This window comes from Anoplolepis gracilipes, chromosome 4, assembly GCF_047496725.1.
Source record: "Anoplolepis gracilipes chromosome 4, ASM4749672v1, whole genome shotgun sequence".
In the NCBI taxonomy this organism is placed as follows: domain Eukaryota; kingdom Metazoa; phylum Arthropoda; class Insecta; order Hymenoptera; family Formicidae; genus Anoplolepis; species Anoplolepis gracilipes.
This window is the reverse complement of record NC_132973.1, coordinates 5,070,174-5,093,284: the sequence shown is the minus strand read 5'-3', so window position 1 is coordinate 5,093,284 and position 23,111 is coordinate 5,070,174. Positions and strand designations below refer to the sequence as shown.

Here is a 23,111-nt window from a genome sequence, read left to right as displayed (position 1 = left end):
TAAAGGGTAAAGCATCCAGCTTTAACCACTTTATAGGCAAAGAACAAAGGACAAGAGATTTATAATTAACGTTAATGTATACGTAGATTATACCAGCTATCTTAACTATCTCTCACCACATTGTTTCGTGACACTCTCCGTTACGGTAACGGCGCGATAATTTTCCCAGACGGCCGCCTCTTCTTCAGAATTTAACCCCTGGGGCGAGCGAGGCCGGCGTCTCCTCCGGTCGACACGATTTAATAGAATTTTATCAGGCCGGCCATTGAGTCCGCGCGTTTGCGTTAAATCTGCAGCACGATCTGCAACGGCGGTCTCTCACACCTGGCATCCCGCCAGCGTTACGTAACGCATTAATTCACCGGGCCCGCGAGATTTGCATGCGTTAGTGGAGCCGCACGAAGCGTTAAGTTTCGCGAAAAGATCGAGCGAGAGAATGAGAAAAGAGAGAGCGAAACTTTACTACGCTTGGGTCGTCGATCAGATAAATGCAGACGTTTTCGTAGCGGATACTATATTGACACAGGATTGATTTAATTCTAATATATTTTGTGTCTTATACGTTTTATATGCCGAAAATAACATAAGAGCTATTTAGCAATAGAAAAAAATGTTTCACTTTGATAAGACGAATATTCAAAGTCTTATAGGGCTGAACATTTTTGTCGGAAATCGATAATTCTATTGAGAGTTCTGGTGGCTCCTCAAAGAGTTCTAACAATTATCCTTAATAACTAAAGTTCTAAAGTTAATAATAAAAAAATTATATCGCGAAGTTGCCCCCCGTCCATCCCCTTATCTTCAAGTGCTACTTTCGATGCTTTAAACGACGGAATTATTTCTAAAATCAATAGAGAATTGTAGAACTCTTAAGGCAATCAGAACTCTAATCATTTTTTTAAATTTTTTTATAATAAGGGGCCAACTTCGTATGTAACGTGTGTTTTATGATAAACAAAAAAATATTTAAATAAATAAAAATTCTTAATAAGGAAATTTTAATAAAAATATATAATTGCTAGAAATAAGGAATAGTTTTACTTTAGTAAATATATTATTATATTATTACAATATATATATTTTTATTATTATATATGTATTATTATATATATTATTATATATTTTATATTATTATTTTATAAATATTAAAGAAAAAGAGAGAGAGAGAGAGAGAGAGAGAGAGGGAGAGGGTGGCAAAGTGAGAGCAATTAATATAAATAAAATACATAAAAATATTGTTAAATTTCATACTCTAATTAATAAAAAAAGAGTTTATATTAGAATAATATCTGTAAATAACGAAAACTGAGTTTTACGGGAAAATTAAATAGTTAATTAATCTTATACATTGAGCAATTATACTTTATAGGTCTCTTATAAGTTTCCTCTTTAAACCATCGGGTATATCGATGCGACGTACATAAATCTCTGCTATATTCCATCGTAAAGTTCTAATTGGACGGTTTTATTTGGAAAGATTTCTCGCTAAAGTACAAGAGGTCATATCAAGGGGCGGGGGGTATCTACTTCAATCTGTCGAGATAGGAGAGACCTGAGACTACGGTAATCGATCCATCTAACGATATTATGTCACCCGAGTTAATGATACTTGATATAAAAGATGCGAAAAAGCTGTAAGAATAGCTGTGCAGTCGAGCTTGAAAAATGTGCCGGCATCTCAAAATAACGTAACAAAATAAAAAATGATGATTTTAGGTAAGAATAAATATATACTTTGTCATATGTACAGAGTGCTTTCTATATATGTTTGTATATTTTTTAGACACACGTATATAGTAAATATTATCATAATTGATAGTAATTAGTTATAATAAAATATTTAAAGTTAAAAGATTTCAAAGAACTTTCAAAATTTTACATAAATTTAACTCATATTGAATATAATTTATAAAAGAAAATATAATAAATTATAGACTCTAAAGAGGTAATAGAAAAATAGATAAAATTGCTAAGATATTTTGAAAAATATTAATCAAATATTTTCGATGAAAGGAAAAGAAACCTCTTGAAATTCCTCAGAATCTGTCGTCAACAAAATTCTATAGTGACAGATCTCGTGTAATAACCTGCGCAGTTTTCGAAGGAGACGAAGGAGACGATTATCAAACCGCAGCCGTGTAAAACTGTCACAAAGCTAATCGGTCAAAGTTCACTATTACTTGGCTGGGTCGTGCACGTGGCATTTATCTCGACTTTCGAGGCGAAAATGACCTTTTCGATCTTTCCAGCCTCGTTTCCCGAATCTTCGCCCGGTCTTTCAATCCGTAGCGCGGTTTCTGCTGGTCGGAAGACGCGCAGAAACCCGTCTCTCCACGACATTTAAAGATCTATGGTCTCTCTCTCTCTCTCTCTCTCTTCTTTGTTAATTACCATAATTACCGTTAAAGGAATAGAGCTGCTCGAGGAAATCAGCGTGCTCGTGCATCGAATTTCAAAGCTGATGCGCGATTATCTAAATGGTAATTGAGACGCCGATGACGCTTCAATTCCTCGATGTTAATGTGAATGCATGATCGCGAAATCTATTTTATCCTTCAACTTGGAGAACTTAATATTAAAGAAATATTTAAATTAATTTTTATAACTATTAATAATTTTTTATATTATAATTTTGAATAAATCTACTTTTCTATTATTCTATTAAAATTCATATATATTTATTTCTTTTGCATTGATAAAAATCACACTCTTTTTTTACTTTATTATCCGAGTCAGATTTGAATTTTTTATTATTTTCAAAAAAATTTTTAATATTTTTCTTTAATTTAAAAGTTTTTTTTTAGTTTTCTTTATATTTAAAAATTTTTTTATATTTCAAATGAATCTACTTTTCAATTATCGTATCAAAATTCATATACATATTGATTTATCTTTTACACATTGATAAAATCACACATATTCTTTTCTACTTTAACATCGTAAAATCTCTTTCAAAATCTCTTTCAAAAAGTATGATTGATTAATATCTGACATATTTAGAGTTTCAGAATTTATCAGCAAGCATTCGTGTATCATAAAAATTCTGCCAGTATCGAATATTTCAATGGAAACACTACAGTAGTGACTTCTATATAATACAGAATATCTTATCCAGGTTAAGTTCTTGGATATTTGAGAATCCGAATAATGTATGCGGGTTACGTACAAAAAAATATGTAGAAACAAGAAATGTCATACTTTGGAAATTCTCGTATTTACAGTTATAAGTAATAGTTTTATATAATTATTCTTCTAAATATAATTATTAATTACTTATGCCTTTTCCAAATTACAATTTTATTTTAAATAAAAAATTTTAGCAGATATAATCAGTAATTGTATCTAAAATATATGAGTATGATTTATGTATCAAGCAGTAAGAGATTTATATTGTACTACATTTCTCACGTTGTGCAAAACTTATTCAAAGTTCGGTAACATTCAAGTATCACGTAAACAGCGAAGAACATTAATGCGAAATTAACGATTAAAGTTGTGCTTGATTTCGATGCAACTTTGATAACTTCTCAGTCGGGCATTTCCGCAATTCATACATCCAAATAGTATAATATATAAATATATAATTTACGACAATTGATATTTTCTCTGCAAGACAATCGCAATTAAATACCACGTCAAATATATTTTTCCATTTTTCAAATAAAAACAATTACAGATTCATTAAAGTTATACCGAAATTTCGCAGTTCTATTCATAATTGTTCACAACTATGTGTATGTACTTACCACTATACCGGGTATTTGGCATATAGGCGTAAACAACTTCGGTCCTGTTGAAGAGCGTCATGAAAAAGTGATATTTGCCTTCGGCGTTGGAGCGTGACATAGTAGTACCCTCTATGATTCGGGGGCATTTTGTCGAATTCGTGCTTGTTACTGCAACAAGCAGTAACAAAGCAGCGTAGTATGCGATCCCAATATTATGCATCTTCTGTAAACAAAAAATATTGCATAAAACTATTACGAACTTATTACGATAAGAGTTTTAAATTTCTAAAAATCCTCGTGTATATTAATATAAACAACAATATAACTATACATAGTAAAAACAAATATTTTTATTTTAAATCACCCCTAATACTTGCAAATCAATAAATATAATTGAAAGGATATTTTTATTTTATATTTAAATATTTTTATTTAAGACTGTCAAAGAGTTTAAATTGACGGACTACTATTGTTTCGTCTTTTATATCCATTATGATTTATGGGCTAAATAATTATTGGCGTTAAATGGACAAAATGGACAAAAAATTAAATTTCAATCGAAAACTGAAGAAACGTGAAATGACTAAAAACGTTTAAAGCATTTAAACATTTAATTAAAATGCAAATTAATTTCGGGTATAACAACCAACAATTCGTGATCTTCTTCACGTTTAAAAGTCTATTGCACATCTTCACGTTCGTCGTTTATTTCCCATATTATGCATTTTAATTAAAATTTAAGCAAAGCGAAAAATATCCTGACGCACGAATTTAACGTATTCCTGTCAAGATGATTGAAAGAACGACGGGTGATTATTTGAAAACTCATTGCAAACGTTGCATAATTATGTGATTAGTTGAAAAATATTGTAATTCTCGATATTCTAGAATAACGGAATACGTGATAGACGATACACAAAAATGTAAAAACTAAACTGATTTTTTATTTTACATCTGAAAAAAAATTAATTTCTTAAATTTAACATGTCTTGAAAGGAAGTCACTCGGAGAGAGTTAATTGGAAACTCGCCGAAGTCGAAGTCATCGGATGAAAGGACGAAGAAACGTAGAATTGGAAACCGATCGTCCCAATTTTCGATTCGATCTGATCCTGTGAAATATCATTTCGTTCCGACGCGTGAAGTGATTTAATCTTTAACTTAATCATATAAAAGATAATTTTTTCATTTTACACTTGATAAAGCAAAAAATTTCTTTAATTTTTTGATGATTTATGTGGAAAGACACAGTTATCTAAAAAAATTTAATCGAAAAAATCGAGGACTCTTGACGAAAAATGTAAAAAAACATCATTGTCGCCCTGGTAATCACGTACTCGATACAACACGCTGCAGAAAATGCACCAACTGAGTCATTCACCGACCCTGGGGTAAGATCTGGTGCCAAAACAAATGTGTAAAATTATTCTCGGTTCATTGAACGATCGTGCATCCAAAATAGTGGTAAAGATAAAACACAGGATGTCTCTGAAGTAAATAAGTAGTTTAAAAAATTGTATTTTTTAAATAATCGATTTTTCTTATTATCTCCGATAAAATATTTACTATTAAAGTGAAAAATTGAGGAAAGTTAAAATATTAAATAAAAAATAATTAAATCAAATAATTATTATGCAAATGATGTTATATATTAGAATAAAATTGTTTTAAAAATAATAATTTACTAATATTATTAAAAAAATAATAATTAATATAAAAATCGACTAATCTTTTTTCTTCTAAAATAAAATAATTACCGTAAAACATCAGAAATACTTACATCTCTCATCAAAATTATTAATTATTAAATAAATACGCATATATGTGTTAATGATTAAAAAATATTAATAAATATATGAAATATATGAAAATGAGACTTGGCGAAATACCTAATTATGCATTGCATTACGCCCAGAATAATTGAAACGAACGATAATTTCAATTTCATAAAGTCTTGCAATTACAATAATTTGATAAAAAAAAATTATTATTACTAACTTTTTATTTAATCATATCTTCTTTACAATAGATAACCAGTACACAAATTTACGTACACGTACCAGAGTAGACAAGCACGTAACGATGCGCGAGACAAGAAACACGATGCTTGTACACCATGCGACACATCGATCCATGAGCATCATTGGTCTTTAATAAGCTGGTTAACCATAAATCCCAAGTGCCTAAATATATTGCGCCAAGCTGGTGTATATAGGGCATGGCATTTCACTCTACTTGGCGTTCTGCCTGTTCGTTGTATCCTCGCTTACCGTGTACCAACAAAAACTCAAACAATATCTATCAAGAGAGAACTGATCTGTGATTACGAATTTCTTGAATGACACTATCGTTGAAATTATGTTATTACATATTACATTTCTAATTTATTCGCAAGAAAATTTTGAATTACATTGGACATAAAACAGAATTAAAAATATGAAATAAAATTATGATTAATTAACGTTATATTATTTCCTTTTCTCTCTTTTTCTCATTTTTTTTCAAAAGCATTAATCAATATAAGTAACGTTTTAAATTATTTATATATATTTATATAAGGTAACAATAAATTTAATTATTAATTTAATAATGTTCTGAATTATTAAATAAATACATTTAAATGACTTTATAAGATTTATTAACATATACATATACGCGTATATGCACACATGTAAATATCGTATTTAATTTACAAAATGCCTCAATTTCTGTCTCTGCATTAAGGGATTTATATTGTCAATCATTGAAAAACTAATCAAATGGAATAATGAATCTATTTATTAAAATCTGTGTTTATTCATCGTATTAATGTGGACATACAATCATCAATTAGGTTCTTGCAAATTGATCAATATTTGCGCCGTGCAATTCAGTTTTATTTTATAATTATTAAAATTATTTATTACCCGTTTACATAAATTTCCTAAATGCACATTATTAAATTTTTATCTATGAGTAGTATATACTTCGCCGTTAGAACTTTGTTTCAGCAAAAGCAAATAAAATCTTAATAATAAAATATTTTTTTATTGTTTTTAATTTAATGTTTATTATTTCGTGTGCTATCCCTATATTTTATACCAATTCATATATACGATATTTTTATATCAATTTAGAAAAATAATCGGTTTAAGTGGTGTATTGTAATTACAATATATTTCGAACTCTTCGATAAAAAGCGTATTTAGATACTGTAATAAAATGCATGATTCTACAGAGCCATTTATTACATGTTTCGCACACTTGCAAATTAACTAATGAATTAATTAATGTGTGTATGAACAAAGAGAAAGAGACAAGTTCATCTAAATTTACACAGTACGTTTGTATTCGGTTTCCTATCAAAGCTGATCATTATCGAGTTAAATGAGGTTGTTGAATGAATAAACGGCGTAACGTAAGAGGAATGACGGGACGAAGAGTGATCGAACTAGGGGTGGGATTTACATCGAGGAAAGCGCAACTCCGAGGAACGACGGATTGCCAGGGAGTGACGTCAATATGTCGGTTTGGAACTTTGGAAGAAAAAGCGACGAGCGCGATGAATGGCAAGGACCGTCTTGGCGATATTACGAGGGTCGACATCGCGAGATGGAGCGCTTACGAAACGAAAAGACGTATTCATGCTTTCGTCAAATAGACGATTTAATCTTTAACGGCAGCCAGGTACTGTAATCCCTAATAATTTCGGCGAAAGATATATCTCCGCATATATTATATCCACCCTCTATCCAGTCTCTCTTGAAATAGTTTTTCCTATTTCCCTAAATGTATCTTTACAGACAATCGCAATCCGGAGATTTTATATAGGGGAACGTGGGGTAGAACGGCACCGCGGAGTACAATGGTGCAGAGTCGATATCTTTTTACAGAGATGCTACCATGTCATGAAATATGTTGTAATTATTGCTATTAGGTGTCTCTTTCTGCGTGCTGTTATCAGTGGTCGCAATATTTTTAGTTGAAAGTTGTTATAAATTATTTAATGTACTTGCTGTGCTCTCCGCGACTGAGTTGTAATCCTTCGATATATTTACATAAGGTAAACAATGATAAAATTCTATTTTTTATTACCGTAAATACATTTATGTTTTAAAATGATCTTTTCTTATTAATTTCATACTGTATCTATGTAAATATTGATTAATTATAATTTTTTATATGATCAAAAGTAAATAAATACGTTTTGAGGCTTAATGAAATATTAGCCCACGAAATGTTGTACTTTTTATTTTTATACTAGAGAAAGAAAGAGAGTATACATAGATTCTGTCTTTCAAAATTAATACCAAAAATTATTACATTAAAGGATATTTTTCCATGTTTTAAAGAGAAAAATATTTACTAAAACAAAAGAATTGTTTTTATTTATTAATTTATAGTTATCATTTAAAAATACAAATCTATATTCTTATGTTCTATATATAATATTATAATATACAACTTTTAAGAAATTTTAGACATCAATGTTAATGAAATAGACAAGTTTTGAAGGTAGTTCATTATATCCCGCATGAAAAGCATATTACGAAAATCTAGGCTTTTACTAAATCAATAATCTCGTCTATTTAAACTATTATTTTATAATAAACTTGTGTTTTTTCTTATAGTGGATTTTCCAAAGAATATTTTTAGTAAAAAAAAGATCGATTTATTTTTTTTTAATATGTTGAAAACTTGCTCAATGCTTACGTTGGCCGTTCTACCCCACGTTCCCCTACGTTACGAAAAAAAATTAAAGGACCACTTTCTTCCATAAAAAAGGCCAATTTTCGAGTAGTTGCAATTTCCTTAAAAACAATCAGAATAAGAATAATAGAAAAACATTTGAAAGCTTCAAGTTTCTAGTTTTAGAATCTTTAAATTTTAATTATTTCTATTCTCAAAAAAATTACATTATAAGAAAACAATGTCCGTCTATTGAACAAATTTTCCAAAAGTTTGTCCAAGAATACCAAATTAAAAAAAAATCCTAACACAATTTCATTAATTGGATGTTAAAGAGCAAAGTTTTAGTTTTAATTTATTTTTTTAACAAATGTTCTATAATTTGTCTTCGCCGAGATATTCATTATTACAGGAAAATCGAGTTATTGATTTTGAACGCCTATAACTAGTGAAAAAATGGTCGTACAATAATCATTAAAAAAGCAATTTAAAGAGAAAAGTTAGCACTTTAAAATGTTCCTATCTTTTTTCAATTATTATTCATTTTTAAATAGTAATTATTACTTAAAAATTAAGTAAAAATTGCATTTTTATCTTTTTTTATTTAAATCAATGAAAGTTAACGAAAAAACGCTAAAATTTTCATGAAATCTACAACATTTACAAGTAAAAAGCATTCCACTTACTTATACAAAAGGTCGAAGTGTTAAGTTTTTTTTGTACATTTCAAAAACTTAAATTAATGATTATTATACAATCATTTTTTTCAGTAGTTATATAAGCGTTCCAAGTTAATAGCTCGATTTTGCTTTAATAATAAATATCTCGGCGAAAAAAAAATTATAGAACATTCGTTAAAAAAAGAAATTGAAGCTAAAGCTCTGCTCTTTAACATCGAATTAGTGTAATCGTGCTAAGATTTTTATAAATTTGGTATTCTTGGACAAACTTTTCAAAAATTTGTTCAATCGACGGTCGCTTTCTTACAATGTAATTATGTAACAAATAGAAAGAATTGAAATTCATTTAAAGACTCTAAAACTTCAAGACTAGAAACTTCAAGCTTTGAAACGCTTTTTTGTCGATCTTATTCCAATTATTTTTAAGAAAGTTCCAACTACAAAAATTGGTTTTTTTTTATATGGAAGAAAGTAGGTAGGCCTTTTAATTTTTTTGCGTGTAAGTGTAAAACAAATTTCACTCTACTAAATACTTTCCGAAGAAAATTACATTCCAATCAAGTTATGACTTGACAAAATACTTTTTTCTACGATATATGTTTGTTAAACGTCACAGTAAAGGAGGGTAAAATGAATTTTTGGGTAAAATAACATAAAATATATTATTTAAATCATCAATTAAATATTTTGTTTATATGTTAATATAAACAAAATGCTTTTGTTCACATGTATTAACGGCCTTCTGGTTTTTTGCCTATGCTTAATATTTGGATTTGATACCTATTCTTGATAATTAAATAATATATTTTATGTCGAAGCTTCTACAGATTCTGATGACGAATAAAATGAAACGTTATACTATACAGATACAGTATAACATGAAAAGTAGTAGAGCCAGAGGCGAAGGTCTACTATGGGAAACCTAACGCGCCTCTATGATGGTGTAAAAAATCCATCATTTTAACATATTTAAAACTGTACAAATGAATGCAGATGCACATCTGATGAAACTTAAAATACTTTGAATAAATTGATTATATCTTTTTAAATTTTTATATTATATTATTAATTATATTATATTATATGTATTATATTTTTAATATTGATATTAAATAAGACAAAAATTAATAAATAAATTATATACATAATTATTAACTAATTATATATATATATATATATATATATATATATACATATATATACAATATATACATAATCATATGTTATTCTTCAAACAACTAATACAAACACACGCACATATATCAAACGCATGTATTTCATACATATCACTTTTATTAATACTCCCAATTGAGACGAATTATTGTTTTTTTCATACAAAAGAATATAAAAGCTGTTCTCTCCAAACATATACATAAAAGCTGACTTTTTTTGTGAATCATACATCACACCGACCAGTGTGTAAGTATTCTATAAAAAAATTTGAAATATCTATTCGATGGGAGCTTCCGAATAAAGTATTGATATGTTTCATTTGAAATAGTAGTCGCGCTGAATAAATGCCGTCATTGACGTTATTTCACATCAAAATGTTCGTTGATGCATCAATAATTGACCGATTCAATGCGCGAAATTTTTGGTTAAGCAAATATAATTCAAAAATTTTTAGAGAACGCACACATCTTCCTTGCTTAATTAATAATTATCATTTATTATAAATAGTGGTCAGAATTAAACAGTTAAATAATTATTAAATTCTCGTAAAAACGAATCAAATTATTAATTCATTAATACTCGTTATATTAATGTATAACACGTTGTTTTACTTTTTTAATAATATAAAAAATATTCCATTTAATATAAAAGTTTCAAAAAATAATTGTCTTAAGAAAAATGCGATTTTTATTAATAGATTAAAATTATGTTGAGACAGAATAAAAATTTAGAATTATTTTCATGTCTAGACAATTTTAATTCATCGAGAATTATTATCATGTCGCTACGCAATTTTAATTCAGCAGCTAGTGATTTTTTATTTTATGATATTAAAGTGCTATTAAAAAGTGAAATGCCATTACTAATTATTGATAGTATTGTAGAATTAAAACTCATCTACTAAATTAAAATTATGTCGCGACATATATATAATAATAATTCTTCAAAAATTTTTATTATATCTTGACATAATTTTATTTTGATAAATTAACATTTATATAACCTTTCATAAATCTTGAATAATGAAAATAAAATAAAATTAGAATATATAAAAAAGTATTAAATTACCTTTTAATGTATCTTCAAATATATTACATTATCTCTTTTCGCATAAAGATAATTTTACATAATAATATATAATATAAACAATTCTGAATGATAACAAAAAATTACATTTAATTTAAATTTTAATAAAAAATCCTAATAAAATTTGCATATTTTAAATGCAACATGATATAAATTACAAAATATAAAAATAAAATTTGCAACATTTTCATAATGTATATTTTTTAATGATATATATTAATATATTTTTTAATATATGATTATTGATTATTTCATGATTATGTCATGATTATTTCAAGCGTTGATTAATTATATCTTTATGTTAAAATTTAACATTTTGAATATATATAATACTTATATGAATGATTATCAAATCACCGTAATATCGAATCAAATTGTTAGTCTATTATACATTAACAATTAATTATTTCATGATTATGTTAATTCGAATTATATAATATATTTTAAATTATATTTTTTAATCAATTCAAGACAAAGCGTTGATTGCGAAGGCTTAAATTCCAGATTGCATTAATTTCGAAAAGAGATCAAAGTATTTTTATGCATTTTCATCTCTTTTCGAAATTAATGCAATCTGGAATTTAAGCCTGCGCAATCAACGCTTTGTCTTGAATTGATTAAAAAATATAATTTAAAATATATTATATAATTCGAATTAACATAATCATGAAATAATTAATTGTTAATGTATAATAGACTAACAATTTGATTCGATATTACGATGATTTGATAATCATTCAACTATTTAACTCTGACAGCTACTCATAATAATTATTCATAATTATTAATAATTCGAGTAAAAGGACGACAAAATGAGAATGTTCTCTATATACGTTAAATTACATTTGCGAATCAGTGAGTCGAAAATCTGCTCTATTCCGGCAAATTGCGATGGATTAACAGTCGTGTTTTGGCGTCGCTTTTAACGATGGCTTTTAACATAAAATTATTACAATAATTTAACATAAAATTATTATAATAATTTAACATAAGATTAATATAATAATTTTATGTTAAAAGCCATCGTTAAAAGCGACGCCGAAACACAAACGTTAATTCACAATTTGCCGGAATAGCAGATTCTCAGCTCGCTGATTCGCAAAAAAGATCCGGCACGACACGTATTCTCCGACAGCATCCACATAAGAAGCGAAAATGTACTTCTGCAGCCGCTTGCTGGCACAGGAATCACTGCTGTTCGATCGTTTTTCATCCAACCTATCCATGTTGCATTGCGGACGCAGCCTCGTCTCTTTTTCTGCTTTCCGCTATCCTTATCTGTCCCTACGAACGATTTGACAATACGTTCGAATAAGATGCCTAGTCGTGCATGAGAGAAGCATTCAGCACGCTCGACTAGTCGATAAGCCGATCGAATAGAAACGCCAACAAATATTTCAATCAGAATACGTGCAACTACATTTATTATCACCCTTCATTAAATTAAGTACGTCACAATAATTTCAGTACAATAATATATTCGCGCATATTACGCAAGATATGTATTTTATCATTCACTAAAATTTTGCTTTCATTTTTTTATTCTTTTCCCTTCTTTTATTTATTATTTGTATTTTTTAAGCAACTTACTTTAATATTAATTTTATCTGTAATGTAAATTATCTTATAAAAATGACATTTCGAGAAATACAATATAAATTCTATTTAATGTAAATAGAAGTGTTATATTCTGTTATCCTATATATGTATCCGATATCTGATAATTAAACATTATTTATTTTAAATACAAAAAAATCGGTCTTGATGCACGGTTGTGAGCACTAGGGGGCTGTGAATTTTTGATTATTGTATCAAGAATAGATACAAAATAAACAAATAATATACTTACCGCAACGTTGCTCGCACTTGGGATACGCGCTCGGGTACACTTTTTTTTCCGATCCGTATGAGTCACGTGCGCTCTGCGACGTGACAGAGAAACATGCACACGCACATATACAAAACACGTTCCGTCACCGCCGCCGACCTCCGGCTGACTGACAATTCTAACTCTTGCAAGCGCGTTAATATCAACGCCACTATATGGGCATGCGCAGCGCGTACTCCAAAAGAGTTTCGCCCGCGGTAATCGTGCGTGTGAGACGATTGCAAGCATCTCAAGAATATTCAAATGTCAAAATCGGAACAATGTAAATTACAAGGGAAGGTATAAAAGTGTCCGTGTACTTGTTGAGCATTGCACTCTAAGTCAAAATAAAAGACACACATATTTTTTTATTTATTTCTTAACGATTGTTAAAAGAATGAAATATTCTCTTAAAAGAAAAAACATCAGTTTTTATATTTCTGAATATCGAAACGCTAGAAGATATAAAAAAAAAGGTTCAAATGAAAATTTCACGATTTTTAATGAATATACTTTATGACAATATAATTAGATTTTTCGAAAATTCGAAGAAAGGAAAATTTCGAAAAATGACATTTTCAAAAAAATCTAATTGCACTATCATAAAACACATTAAAAGCTTTAGTAAATATACATAAAAGGTTACACATCACCGATTTTATTTCTACTTATTGTTAAATATATTGTAGGGGGAGGTGATCTGAGTAATTTCTCGCAAGAAGTAAATGGGGGACGACATTGGTTTAGGAGATATAACAAATTGCAGTTTCATAATTTTAATGCTGTTCCTAAGTTTTATACGAACAGTGAACTTTGTTAAGTCTTACTGATCTATTTGACATAGAAAAAATTTTTATTTACATTATTATTTGAAGGATTCCTGTACGATCATGTTTATTCTGATGGCTATTCGCTTTTATGCATATTTACTAAAACTTTTATTTGAAACTTTTTTACATCTTCTACCGATTCGACAGTATTTGCTTAGAAATATAAAAATCAATTTTTTTTTCAAAAAAGTGTTATCCTTTTAACAGCTGTTAGGAAATAAATAATTGAAGACGGACACTTTCGTATATCTTCTCTTATTAAAATGATATTAAAAAGATTTTGGAAAGATATATTTATTAATATTTCTCTCTCTCTTTCTCTCCTCTCTCTCTCTCTCTCTCTCTCTCTCTCTCTCTCACTCTCTAATATAATATATAAACAACTTACAAAAACATAAGTAAATCTTATAACACAAAAAAAGAAAAAAAGGTCTGTCACGATTTCTGTGATCACTTATCCTGATATGCAGAATTGTTTATAAAAAAAATAAAAAATAAAATTTTATACAATAGATTGCAATATATGGATTTATTTACAATTGACGGAATATGATAATCCCTATTAAAAATTATTTTTCATTTGAACTTTGATGCATCTAAAAAATTAAAGCAAAAACTCTAGCTTATATTTTGAGTATAAAAATCTAATTATTACTTTTTAATCTTTATCTAAAAAGACTCGGTTTTTTTTCAATAATCTTTTCAACATGTTTGATAAGCACTCTTTCGCTTTATTATTCTCAAATGTATAAAACTGCTAATTGCGTGATATTATGAAATGAATCGTAAGCTCATGATATTTCTACAAAATACATCAACAGCTGGTCTATATTATTGCGATCTATAAAAAAACTGAATTAAACTGACTAATTAACTTGACCTTGTTCACTTTGTTGAATTGGTTTATTTGTTCGAATGCGATGAAACTCTTCGCGCAGTTTTTGGCAATTAGTGTGGCGCCGCTTGTCCATCATAATACAACCAGCTCCACAGACATGCATTTTCCAGGAAGCTCTAACGAATGCTTAATGAAAGCGCACGTGCGTCATGGAAAAGCCCGTTTCCTTCGTCGGAAGTATTTTTTTGCAGCGTTAAAAATACTAATTTATCTTTCTGCAAAGATTATACAATGTTTGCTAAATAAAGCCAGAATAAATACTGCTTTTTTCTTACATTTGTTTTTTAAGTTACTTTATAAAGAAAGAAGTAAGTTTTTTCTTTACATTTCTGTTTGTTGTACAAACTTTTTCAAATTCTATTTGTCTAAAAGAAATTGGCTAAATTTTTACCCAAATTAAAAATTATATTTATTGATAATTATTCTTTTCTGTAAAAATTTTATTTTAAATTTTATTAAATATTTTATATTTTATTTTATTTAAGAATTAATCGAAATTATTAAATTATGTTTAATTTGATTTAATGCGTAAAATACCATATCAAATTGTTGCAAGAACTTTTATTTTACGCATTAAATCAAATTAAAAATAATTTAATAATTTTGATTAATTCTGAAATAATATAAAATATAATTTATTTAATAAAATTTAAAATAAAATAAAAATATATATAAAATATAAGGTAAAATATAAATACAAATTAAAATAAAAATATAAAATATAAAAAAAACAGTATGTATAAAGTTTCAAACGCTACTCTTGAAACTGACGCATGTTTGTTAAAGAATTTTTAATTAATTTTATTGCAGTCTCGTATTTTAACTTTGAAAAAGACATAGTGTAAATACATTTAACATAAAATTCATCTCAAATTCGAAACAGCTATAAATCGTCGACTGTCTCACACGAATCAACGTCAACGCTCGCTCGTTTCGCTCTACCTAATCAACAAAACTACGAAATTGAAACTATTTTTGCTCTCTCGAAAGTCGCACAGATCTATTCGTAAATCCAGCTGTCACTGATCGCGCCACATTATCGTGAAAAATAGCCAGAAAATGCTGAGCGAAGCGGTCACAATAAATCCTTCAGGTTATATGTTGCATCTAAACTGATAACATAGAGATTTGAAATTTTTTTATATTATCTATTTCTACTAGCGGTATAAAATGGAAACATCATATTATTTAACCTTAGAACACCAACAGAAATGCTAGTGCGAATTTAAATTTATTTTTGTTTGTTTGTATAAATTACATATATTTTATTACATAAATTAACATTGCTCTTTATATACCTATTAAAAAAGAAATTTTAAAATATTTTATTATCTTCTGGAATAATACAAAAATTATTTTAACTGAACAATCTATTAAAACATAGAAACATTAAAACATTAGTATTAATTGGAAACAATATTATTTTATAAATAATTATATTATTCATGAAGGTTAGATCAAAGAAATAATGCTATTATAGATTCATTCAGGGTGCATCCTTCACATTGCATTTATAGATATATTTTCTTTTTAAGTTTATATATATTTTTATACTGCTTATATTTAAAAGGATAAGCTAATACTTCTACGATTTGAAAAAGAAAAGAAAAGAGAACAAAAAATGTAGAATGCTAAGATAAGCAAACTTACAACTTCTTCATTGTAAAATTATGTAATGTATTTTTAGTAAAAAAAAAGTGTATATATTTATATTATATTTTATAGAAAAAGAAGATCGGCCCCCATCATCTAATAGTTCAAGAAAGTCTGCAACATTAAATACTGGAAATAAAATTTATAAGAGTAGAATTCCAACAACCCAGGTTGGGCGAAATGCTATGCAAGTACGTTAATATTACAATACCTTACCAAATAGTTGCTAAATTATTTTACGCTTAATGAAGGAAGACTATATATATTTGCTACTCTCAGCGCACCGTTTAAATCGATTGTAATCATTAATATTAATATTCAATAATAATTAATTTGTTAATTATTTATAATAATTTGTAATATCTTTCCAATATTTTATTTTATGTTTTATTTTACAATACGCGTCAAACTCATTATTATTTTGCAGGGCGATTCACCAATGTGTGAAGAATCTAGCGGGATTAACTCTAATAATAACTCCGCTCGTCGACCAAGCATGACTCTGAATATGCTGTCATCTAATAGAAAACCAACGAATACAATTACCGTGGAAAAACGACAGATGGAAATTCAATATAGCTCAAAAAAGATACGATACACAAACTTAAAAAAAACACTCGCCGAGAAGCAGGTAAACCGATATATTTTCGTTTATGCCAAAAAATTAAAGGGCCACTTTCTCTCATATAAAAAAGGCCAATTTTCAAGTAGTTGCAATTTCCAATTAAAAATAATCGGAATAAGATAAATGAAAAAGCGTTTCAAAGTTTGAAGTTTCTAGTTTTAGAATCTTTGAATGAATTTCCATTCTTTCTATTCGTCACAAAATTACATTGTAAGAAAGCGACGTCCGTCGATTGAACAAATTTTTTAAAAATTTGTCCAAGAATACCAAATCAAAAAAAATCAGCTGCTTATTTCGTTTATCAGAACGTTCTTTTTTATCCTCTAACAAAAATCTTTTGACGTGATCATGCGTAAACGTATTACACGCGAGTAAAACGGATGAAATATTGTTTAACATGTTTCAAACAGAAAATTACACATTAGATAATACATTATCTGCGGCTAAAGTGTCAGTTTATTAGAATCTTAATATTAAACTAAAATTTTCTAAAATTAACGAATATCTCGTTTTTAATAAAATTTCGCAATATAAATATTTTTTAACCTACGCAAAAAATTAAAGGGCCACTTTCTTCTATATAAAAAAAATGCTAATTTTGAAGTAATTGCAACTTCCTTAAAAATAATCGGACTAAGATCAATAAAAAAGCGTTTCAAAGCTTGCAGTTTCTAGTTTTAGACTCTTTAAATAAATTTCAATTCTTTCTATTTGTTACAAAATTACATTGTAAGAAAGCGACGTCCGTTCAATTGAATACATTTTTCAAAAGTTTGTCCAAGAATAATTTAAGTTTTTGAAATGTACAGAAAAAAACTTAACATTTATTCAGTCTTTTGTACGAGTAACTGGAATGCTTTTTACTTGCAAATGTTGTAGAGTTTATGAAAATTTTAGCGTTTTTTCATTAACTTTTAGTAATTTAAATAAAAAAAGATAAAAGTGCAATTTTTACCTGATTTCTAAGTAACAATTAAGCTTTAAAAATGAATAATGATTGAAAAAATGGTAGGAGCATTTTAAGGTGCTAACTTTTCTTTTTAAATTGTTTTTTTAATGATTATTGTACGATCATTTTTTCACTAGTTATAAACGTTCAAAGTCAATAGCTCGATTTTGCTTTAATAATAAATATCTCGGCAAAAAAAATCATAGAACATTCGTTAAAAAAAGAAATTAAAGCTAAAACTCTGCTCTTTAACATACAATTAATGAAATCGTGTTGGGATTTTTTTTTTAATTCGGTATTCTTGGACAAACTTTTGAAAAATTTGTTCAATCGACGAACGTTGCTTTCTTACAATGTAATTTTGTAACGAATAGAAAGAATTGAAATTCATTTAACTAGATTCTAAAAACTAGAAACTTGAAGCTTTGAAACGCGCTTTTTTATTGATCTTATTCCAATTATTTTTAAGGAAGTTGCAATTACTTGAAAAGTAATGCATTTTTTTATATAGAAGAAAGTGGCCCTTTAATTTTTTGCGTAGTGTATATTATTTCGTAGTTGCATTCTCTATATTTCCCTCTTCTCTCTTTTTTATAGAATAATTTTTATTCTTAAAAGCTAAATTTTAGAAAGTTAAAACATTTGGGAATCATATCTCTTATTTCCAAATATTTTTTTTTTACTTCGAAAGAGCGTAATAAATAACTTTTTTCTTTTTCAATTTTTATTAATTTGGGGAAAGTTGTTTACGGACCTATTAATTTATGCCTTATATGCGGATAGTGTTTTTATTTCAATATTTACGTGCATGCTACAGTCTGTTCATGATAATACTGTTAAAATACAGGTGATCCATAAAGTGGTATATAGAAAGAAGTGAAATTTATTTAAAGATTCTAAAACTAGAAACTTGAAGTTTTGAAACGCTTTTTTATTGATCTTATTCCGATTATTTTTAAGGAAGTTGTAACTACTTGAAAATTGGCCTTTTTTATGTGTAAGAAAGAGGCTCTTTAATTTTTTTGCATAGTGTATTGTTATAGATTTATTGTGAATTCTTGGATAATTTTTTTCAATATATCAGACTTGAAGCTCTGGGCAAAGTGAAGATTGTAATAAAGAAGAACAAAATTAAATTCTTTTCCGCTCCGTTTCCAGAAAATCACGCAAGATCTGTACGACGAGATATCGAATCTACGGGAGAAGATAATCTCAGCCGGTGGTAAGGATCCCGGCAAAGTCGAGGAGCCAAAGTCATCTCAAGTAGAATGTCCTAAGCAAAGTCTACCTATACCAATCGAAACAAACTTGCCTGATTACGGACAATGGGAGCAGATTTGCATAGATGAGTCGATGGTGATCGGCGTGTCGCTACTGCAAAATCAGCTGCAGGATCTCTGTCACCGCTCTCAAGAGCTCTGTCAACGTGCCTTAGACAGGAGCTTGTCATTCGCGTCCGTCGTTAAGTCCTGGCTGACAGAATCGCCTCGAGAGCAGGGCGAGATAGGCAAGGACGAGTCGATTTTAGTGGATTACTCGCAGGCGGAGATGCAACAAACGATCCTCGCACGAAGCAACGAGGAGCTGAAGACGCAACTGGACGAGCTGAGAACGGCTCAGAAGGACTTTATCACCGAATTCGCGGCGACAGCTTCGAGTTTGCGCGTGGAATACGACAATTATATCGGACGTGTGAAGAAGGAGCAACCGAATGTCAATCTCAAGGATCTGCAGGAGCAGCTGAGCGTCGCTTTGCAGGAGCTGAAGGCGGAACGTGACAGGACGAGCCAAGGCAAGGAAAGAATGCGAATGATAGAATTGCAGATGCAAAAAGTACGTACGAAGAATCGCGAACTGGAAGCGCATGTGACTAACGAGGAGTCAAAGTCGCAGCAATTGCAGAGCAGCGTCAAGTCCTTGGAGGCTCAATTAAAGCAGAAGGATCAGACAATAGAACTAAGAATGAAGGATATGAACAAAACGATGAAGAGCAGCGAAGATTTCATAGCGAAGATGGAGAAGCAACGCGACACCTTCGAGTCACGGTTAAATCATTTAGTCGTTTTAATCAATTCTATTCTTATCTTTAAGAAATTTAAGAGCCGAAAAAAATTAAACAAATAAAAAATTATTTTATTATATTCTATATTTATATATACATAATATGTGTATATATTTAATACATAATTATGTATATACTTAAGGACAATTAAAATTATACATAACTCATATCTTTAAAATCATACATATTTTGAGATAATATAAAATTGCTTTATATATAATAAGAGCGCAATCAATTCTTTCTAATCTATATTTGTTTTTACCTACTTTAGAATGCTGGAACTCAAACAAAGAATGGTTCACAAGGAAGCTGAAGCAAACGCTATCATTAAGGAATTATCAGAAAAGTGCAGAGCAATCGATGAGGAAATGAACGAAGAAAGAAAGAAAAGGTGAGTAATTAAAGTTCCGCCTTTAACATTAGTTACTAGTTTTTTCATATCACTCAATATTATTTTCAAACAACTGTAAGAATTATATAATTAATATTACTTTAATAGAATAAAATAACATTATATTTACAAATTATATATAAAATTTTATATACTCCCTTTCTTTCCCTTTTTCAACACGATACATTTTATTTAAAAAATATTAAAATTAACTTTAATTATATTCATTGTAGATTACAAGCTGAAAACGCTTTAACAGAGATCGAAGAACGTTGCAAACATCTCGAAGAGAAAAGTCAGTTGCTTTGCGATCTTGCGAGTGAAAAAAGCAATAATATAGCTGTGACAGGTGAATAAATTTAACAATTTCCAAATATCGACAAAATTTCGCGACTTTTGCTTTTTAGGTTCAAATAATATTTCTATTATATTTTAGATAACAATCACACGGAGAACGAAATTTGCCTGTATAACGATTTAACAGCCGCCCGAGCCGAATTGGAACAGCAAAGGGAAAAGATCGAGCAACTCGAGAGGGAGAAGCAGGAGATTATCACTGTGTTGCATCAGGCGGCCGTTAGTTTGCACTACTTTCGGGACCTCTGCTCATATAAGAACTGAGAACCGTTCGATTCGATTCCTTAGACCGCCTTTATTTTACTTATTCTCTGCTAAATCTTAGTCCTCGAAATTAGTTTTAATTATTTGTTCTTTTTATTCATTCACAGAGCGATAGCGAAGATGAGACGAAGGATAAACTGGCCGCCGAACTTATAGCCAAGACCAATGATCTCCAAAATCTGATGTTGGAGCATGCACAGCTGCAAAAGATCGCCAGATTCACGTAAGCTAGCATTAGAACAACGGAGTGCATGATTAAAATACCTTCGTTTAAAATATATAAATTATAGAATATATATAACGTCAAAATAATTATTTGTTTCGTATTTTATACGATATAATGCAGTTAGATTGGTCTTATGACAGGTGATAACTTGTCGCCTTATTTTTAAATTAAAAAATGTATTTACAACTCAATGTTTTTTGAGTTTGCAAGTGAGATTCTTAATCTCTGTTATATGAATATGCAGGCAAGAAAGGAACGAAGTGTTGGAAAATCAGTTAGCCGAAATTCAGCGTCATCTGTATGCAAAGTCGAAAGAGGATGGCAAAACGGGATTTGATACGATCGAACTTCAGCAGCAGATCAGTGATTTGCGGAATAGTCTGGCGGAGGCTATGCAGCAGAACCAGGAACTGGAAACCACTCTGACTCAGAAGCAGCTGGAACTGGAGCAACGCGATCGGGTAATGCGAGAGCAAAGCAAATTCCTCAAAGCCAGAGACGAGCTGTTGAGCCTCCTGAAGGGAAAGCAGGCGAATGCGGATAATCTTGCTAATGAAAACTATGAAGATATTGATCAAGTAACATGAGTCACATTCACTTGTCATTCTATCAATTTTTTTTAGAATAAATTCTCTTTTAATCCACATTTAATCCATATACATATATTTCTTATGATTTGTATTTTCTTGGTCTTTCTGATTATTTGATTTCATGACGTTTCCTGATTTGACGCATTAGTTTTCTTATGAATTATATTTCTTGCAGTTTAATTGCACTGATAACTTTTCTTCTAGATCAATAAGCAGATCGCGGCGAAGACTGAAGCGATCCAAGAACTGTACACTACGTTGGAGGGCAAGCAGATGCAAGTAATGCGACTGGAGAAGCTGGTTAAGCTGCTGGAGGATCAGCAGGATCGAGCACAGGCACAACGCACGCGGCTGGAGCATCGTATCGCTCAGCTGGAAGTGAGCTTGCGAGAGAAGAACAATAGCAATCGGTATGTCATTAGAAAATATTCGGATGGTAAACCTCGGCCAGATATCATCGACGACAAACTGCCACGTGCTTTTTCTTGCGAGTCGAAGCGAGCGTTACTCAAAGCATCCATGCCATCGTTCCGTCTTATCGATTCGTGTTCATGCAAAAGATCAGAATCATCGCATCATCGGTGTCATTACACTTCACCTATAAAAAATCGGTTTCTTCCGCCGCACGAATTTTATCTCGACGATTGGCAAGTTTTCTCTGACAAGGAAGAAGCTTTCGTTTGCGAGCAATGTCAACGTGAAACTAATGACAAATTTAAACATGATGTAATCCATCACGTTAAAGATGATCAAGTTCCCATTCGGGAGTCTCTCTATAGTTGGCTGATGGATTCTTCAGTCCTAGAAGCCTTCGGCGAGCCTACTATTGGTTTAAATAGGTTTCATAGGCATAACTCATTCGAGAAAAATACAGATTGCTTTTTACAGAATCGTTGATTCTCTTGTAAATTGTGATAATGAAGAGGATGGTAGCAGGAAGTTACGTCGTCGTCGCTATAGTCGTTTCTCAAAACAATTTTTTCATAACACATCTCACCAATGTTATAATCCAATTATTCGCATGACATAATGTTATAATTTATCAACTCATGTATTACAGTCTAA

The 23,111-nt window shown here is 29.5% G+C and overlaps 2 protein-coding genes across 5 annotated transcripts in view; one reads left to right on the top strand and one right to left on the bottom strand.

The window, feature by feature from the left end:
* Positions 1–13,326, bottom strand: part of LOC140664678 (spondin-1) — a 33,204-nt gene extending 19,878 nt beyond the window's left edge. For all 4 annotated transcript variants that reach the window (XM_072890016.1, XM_072890019.1, XM_072890018.1 and 1 more), the window contains exons 1-2: positions 13,184–13,326; positions 3,747–3,951 (exon numbers count right to left, since the gene is read on the bottom strand). In XM_072890016.1, coding sequence (XP_072746117.1) covers positions 3,747–3,948 — 202 coding nt within the window. In that variant the 5' untranslated portion in view covers positions 3,949–3,951; positions 13,184–13,326. The remainder of the gene's footprint in view (positions 1–3,746; positions 3,952–13,183) is intronic.
* LOC140664486 (uncharacterized) lies at positions 7,134–22,943 on the top strand. The gene is made up of 10 exons (XM_072889630.1): positions 7,134–7,344; positions 16,655–16,773; positions 17,010–17,213; positions 19,315–20,201; positions 20,490–20,609; positions 20,843–20,958; positions 21,046–21,185; positions 21,338–21,453; positions 21,701–22,034; positions 22,251–22,943. Exons 1-10 carry the CDS (start codon positions 7,134–7,136, stop codon positions 22,941–22,943), a joined length of 2,940 nt encoding a protein of 979 aa, XP_072745731.1.
* The last annotated feature ends 168 nt before the right edge of the window (positions 22,944–23,111 follow it).

Bases quoted from the DNA above. Each gene is read 5' to 3' on its own strand.
- LOC140664486 (XM_072889630.1), top strand. From the start codon at position 7,134: ATGACGGGACGAAGAGTGATCGAACTAGGGGTGGGATTTACATCGAGG. The intron at 7,345-16,654 runs GTATTCATGCTT...TATATTTTATAG, and splicing joins CGCTTACGAAACGAAAAGAC to AAAAAGAAGATCGGCCCCCA. The intron at 21,454-21,700 runs GTAAGCTAGCAT...ATGAATATGCAG, and splicing joins CAAAAGATCGCCAGATTCAC to GCAAGAAAGGAACGAAGTGT.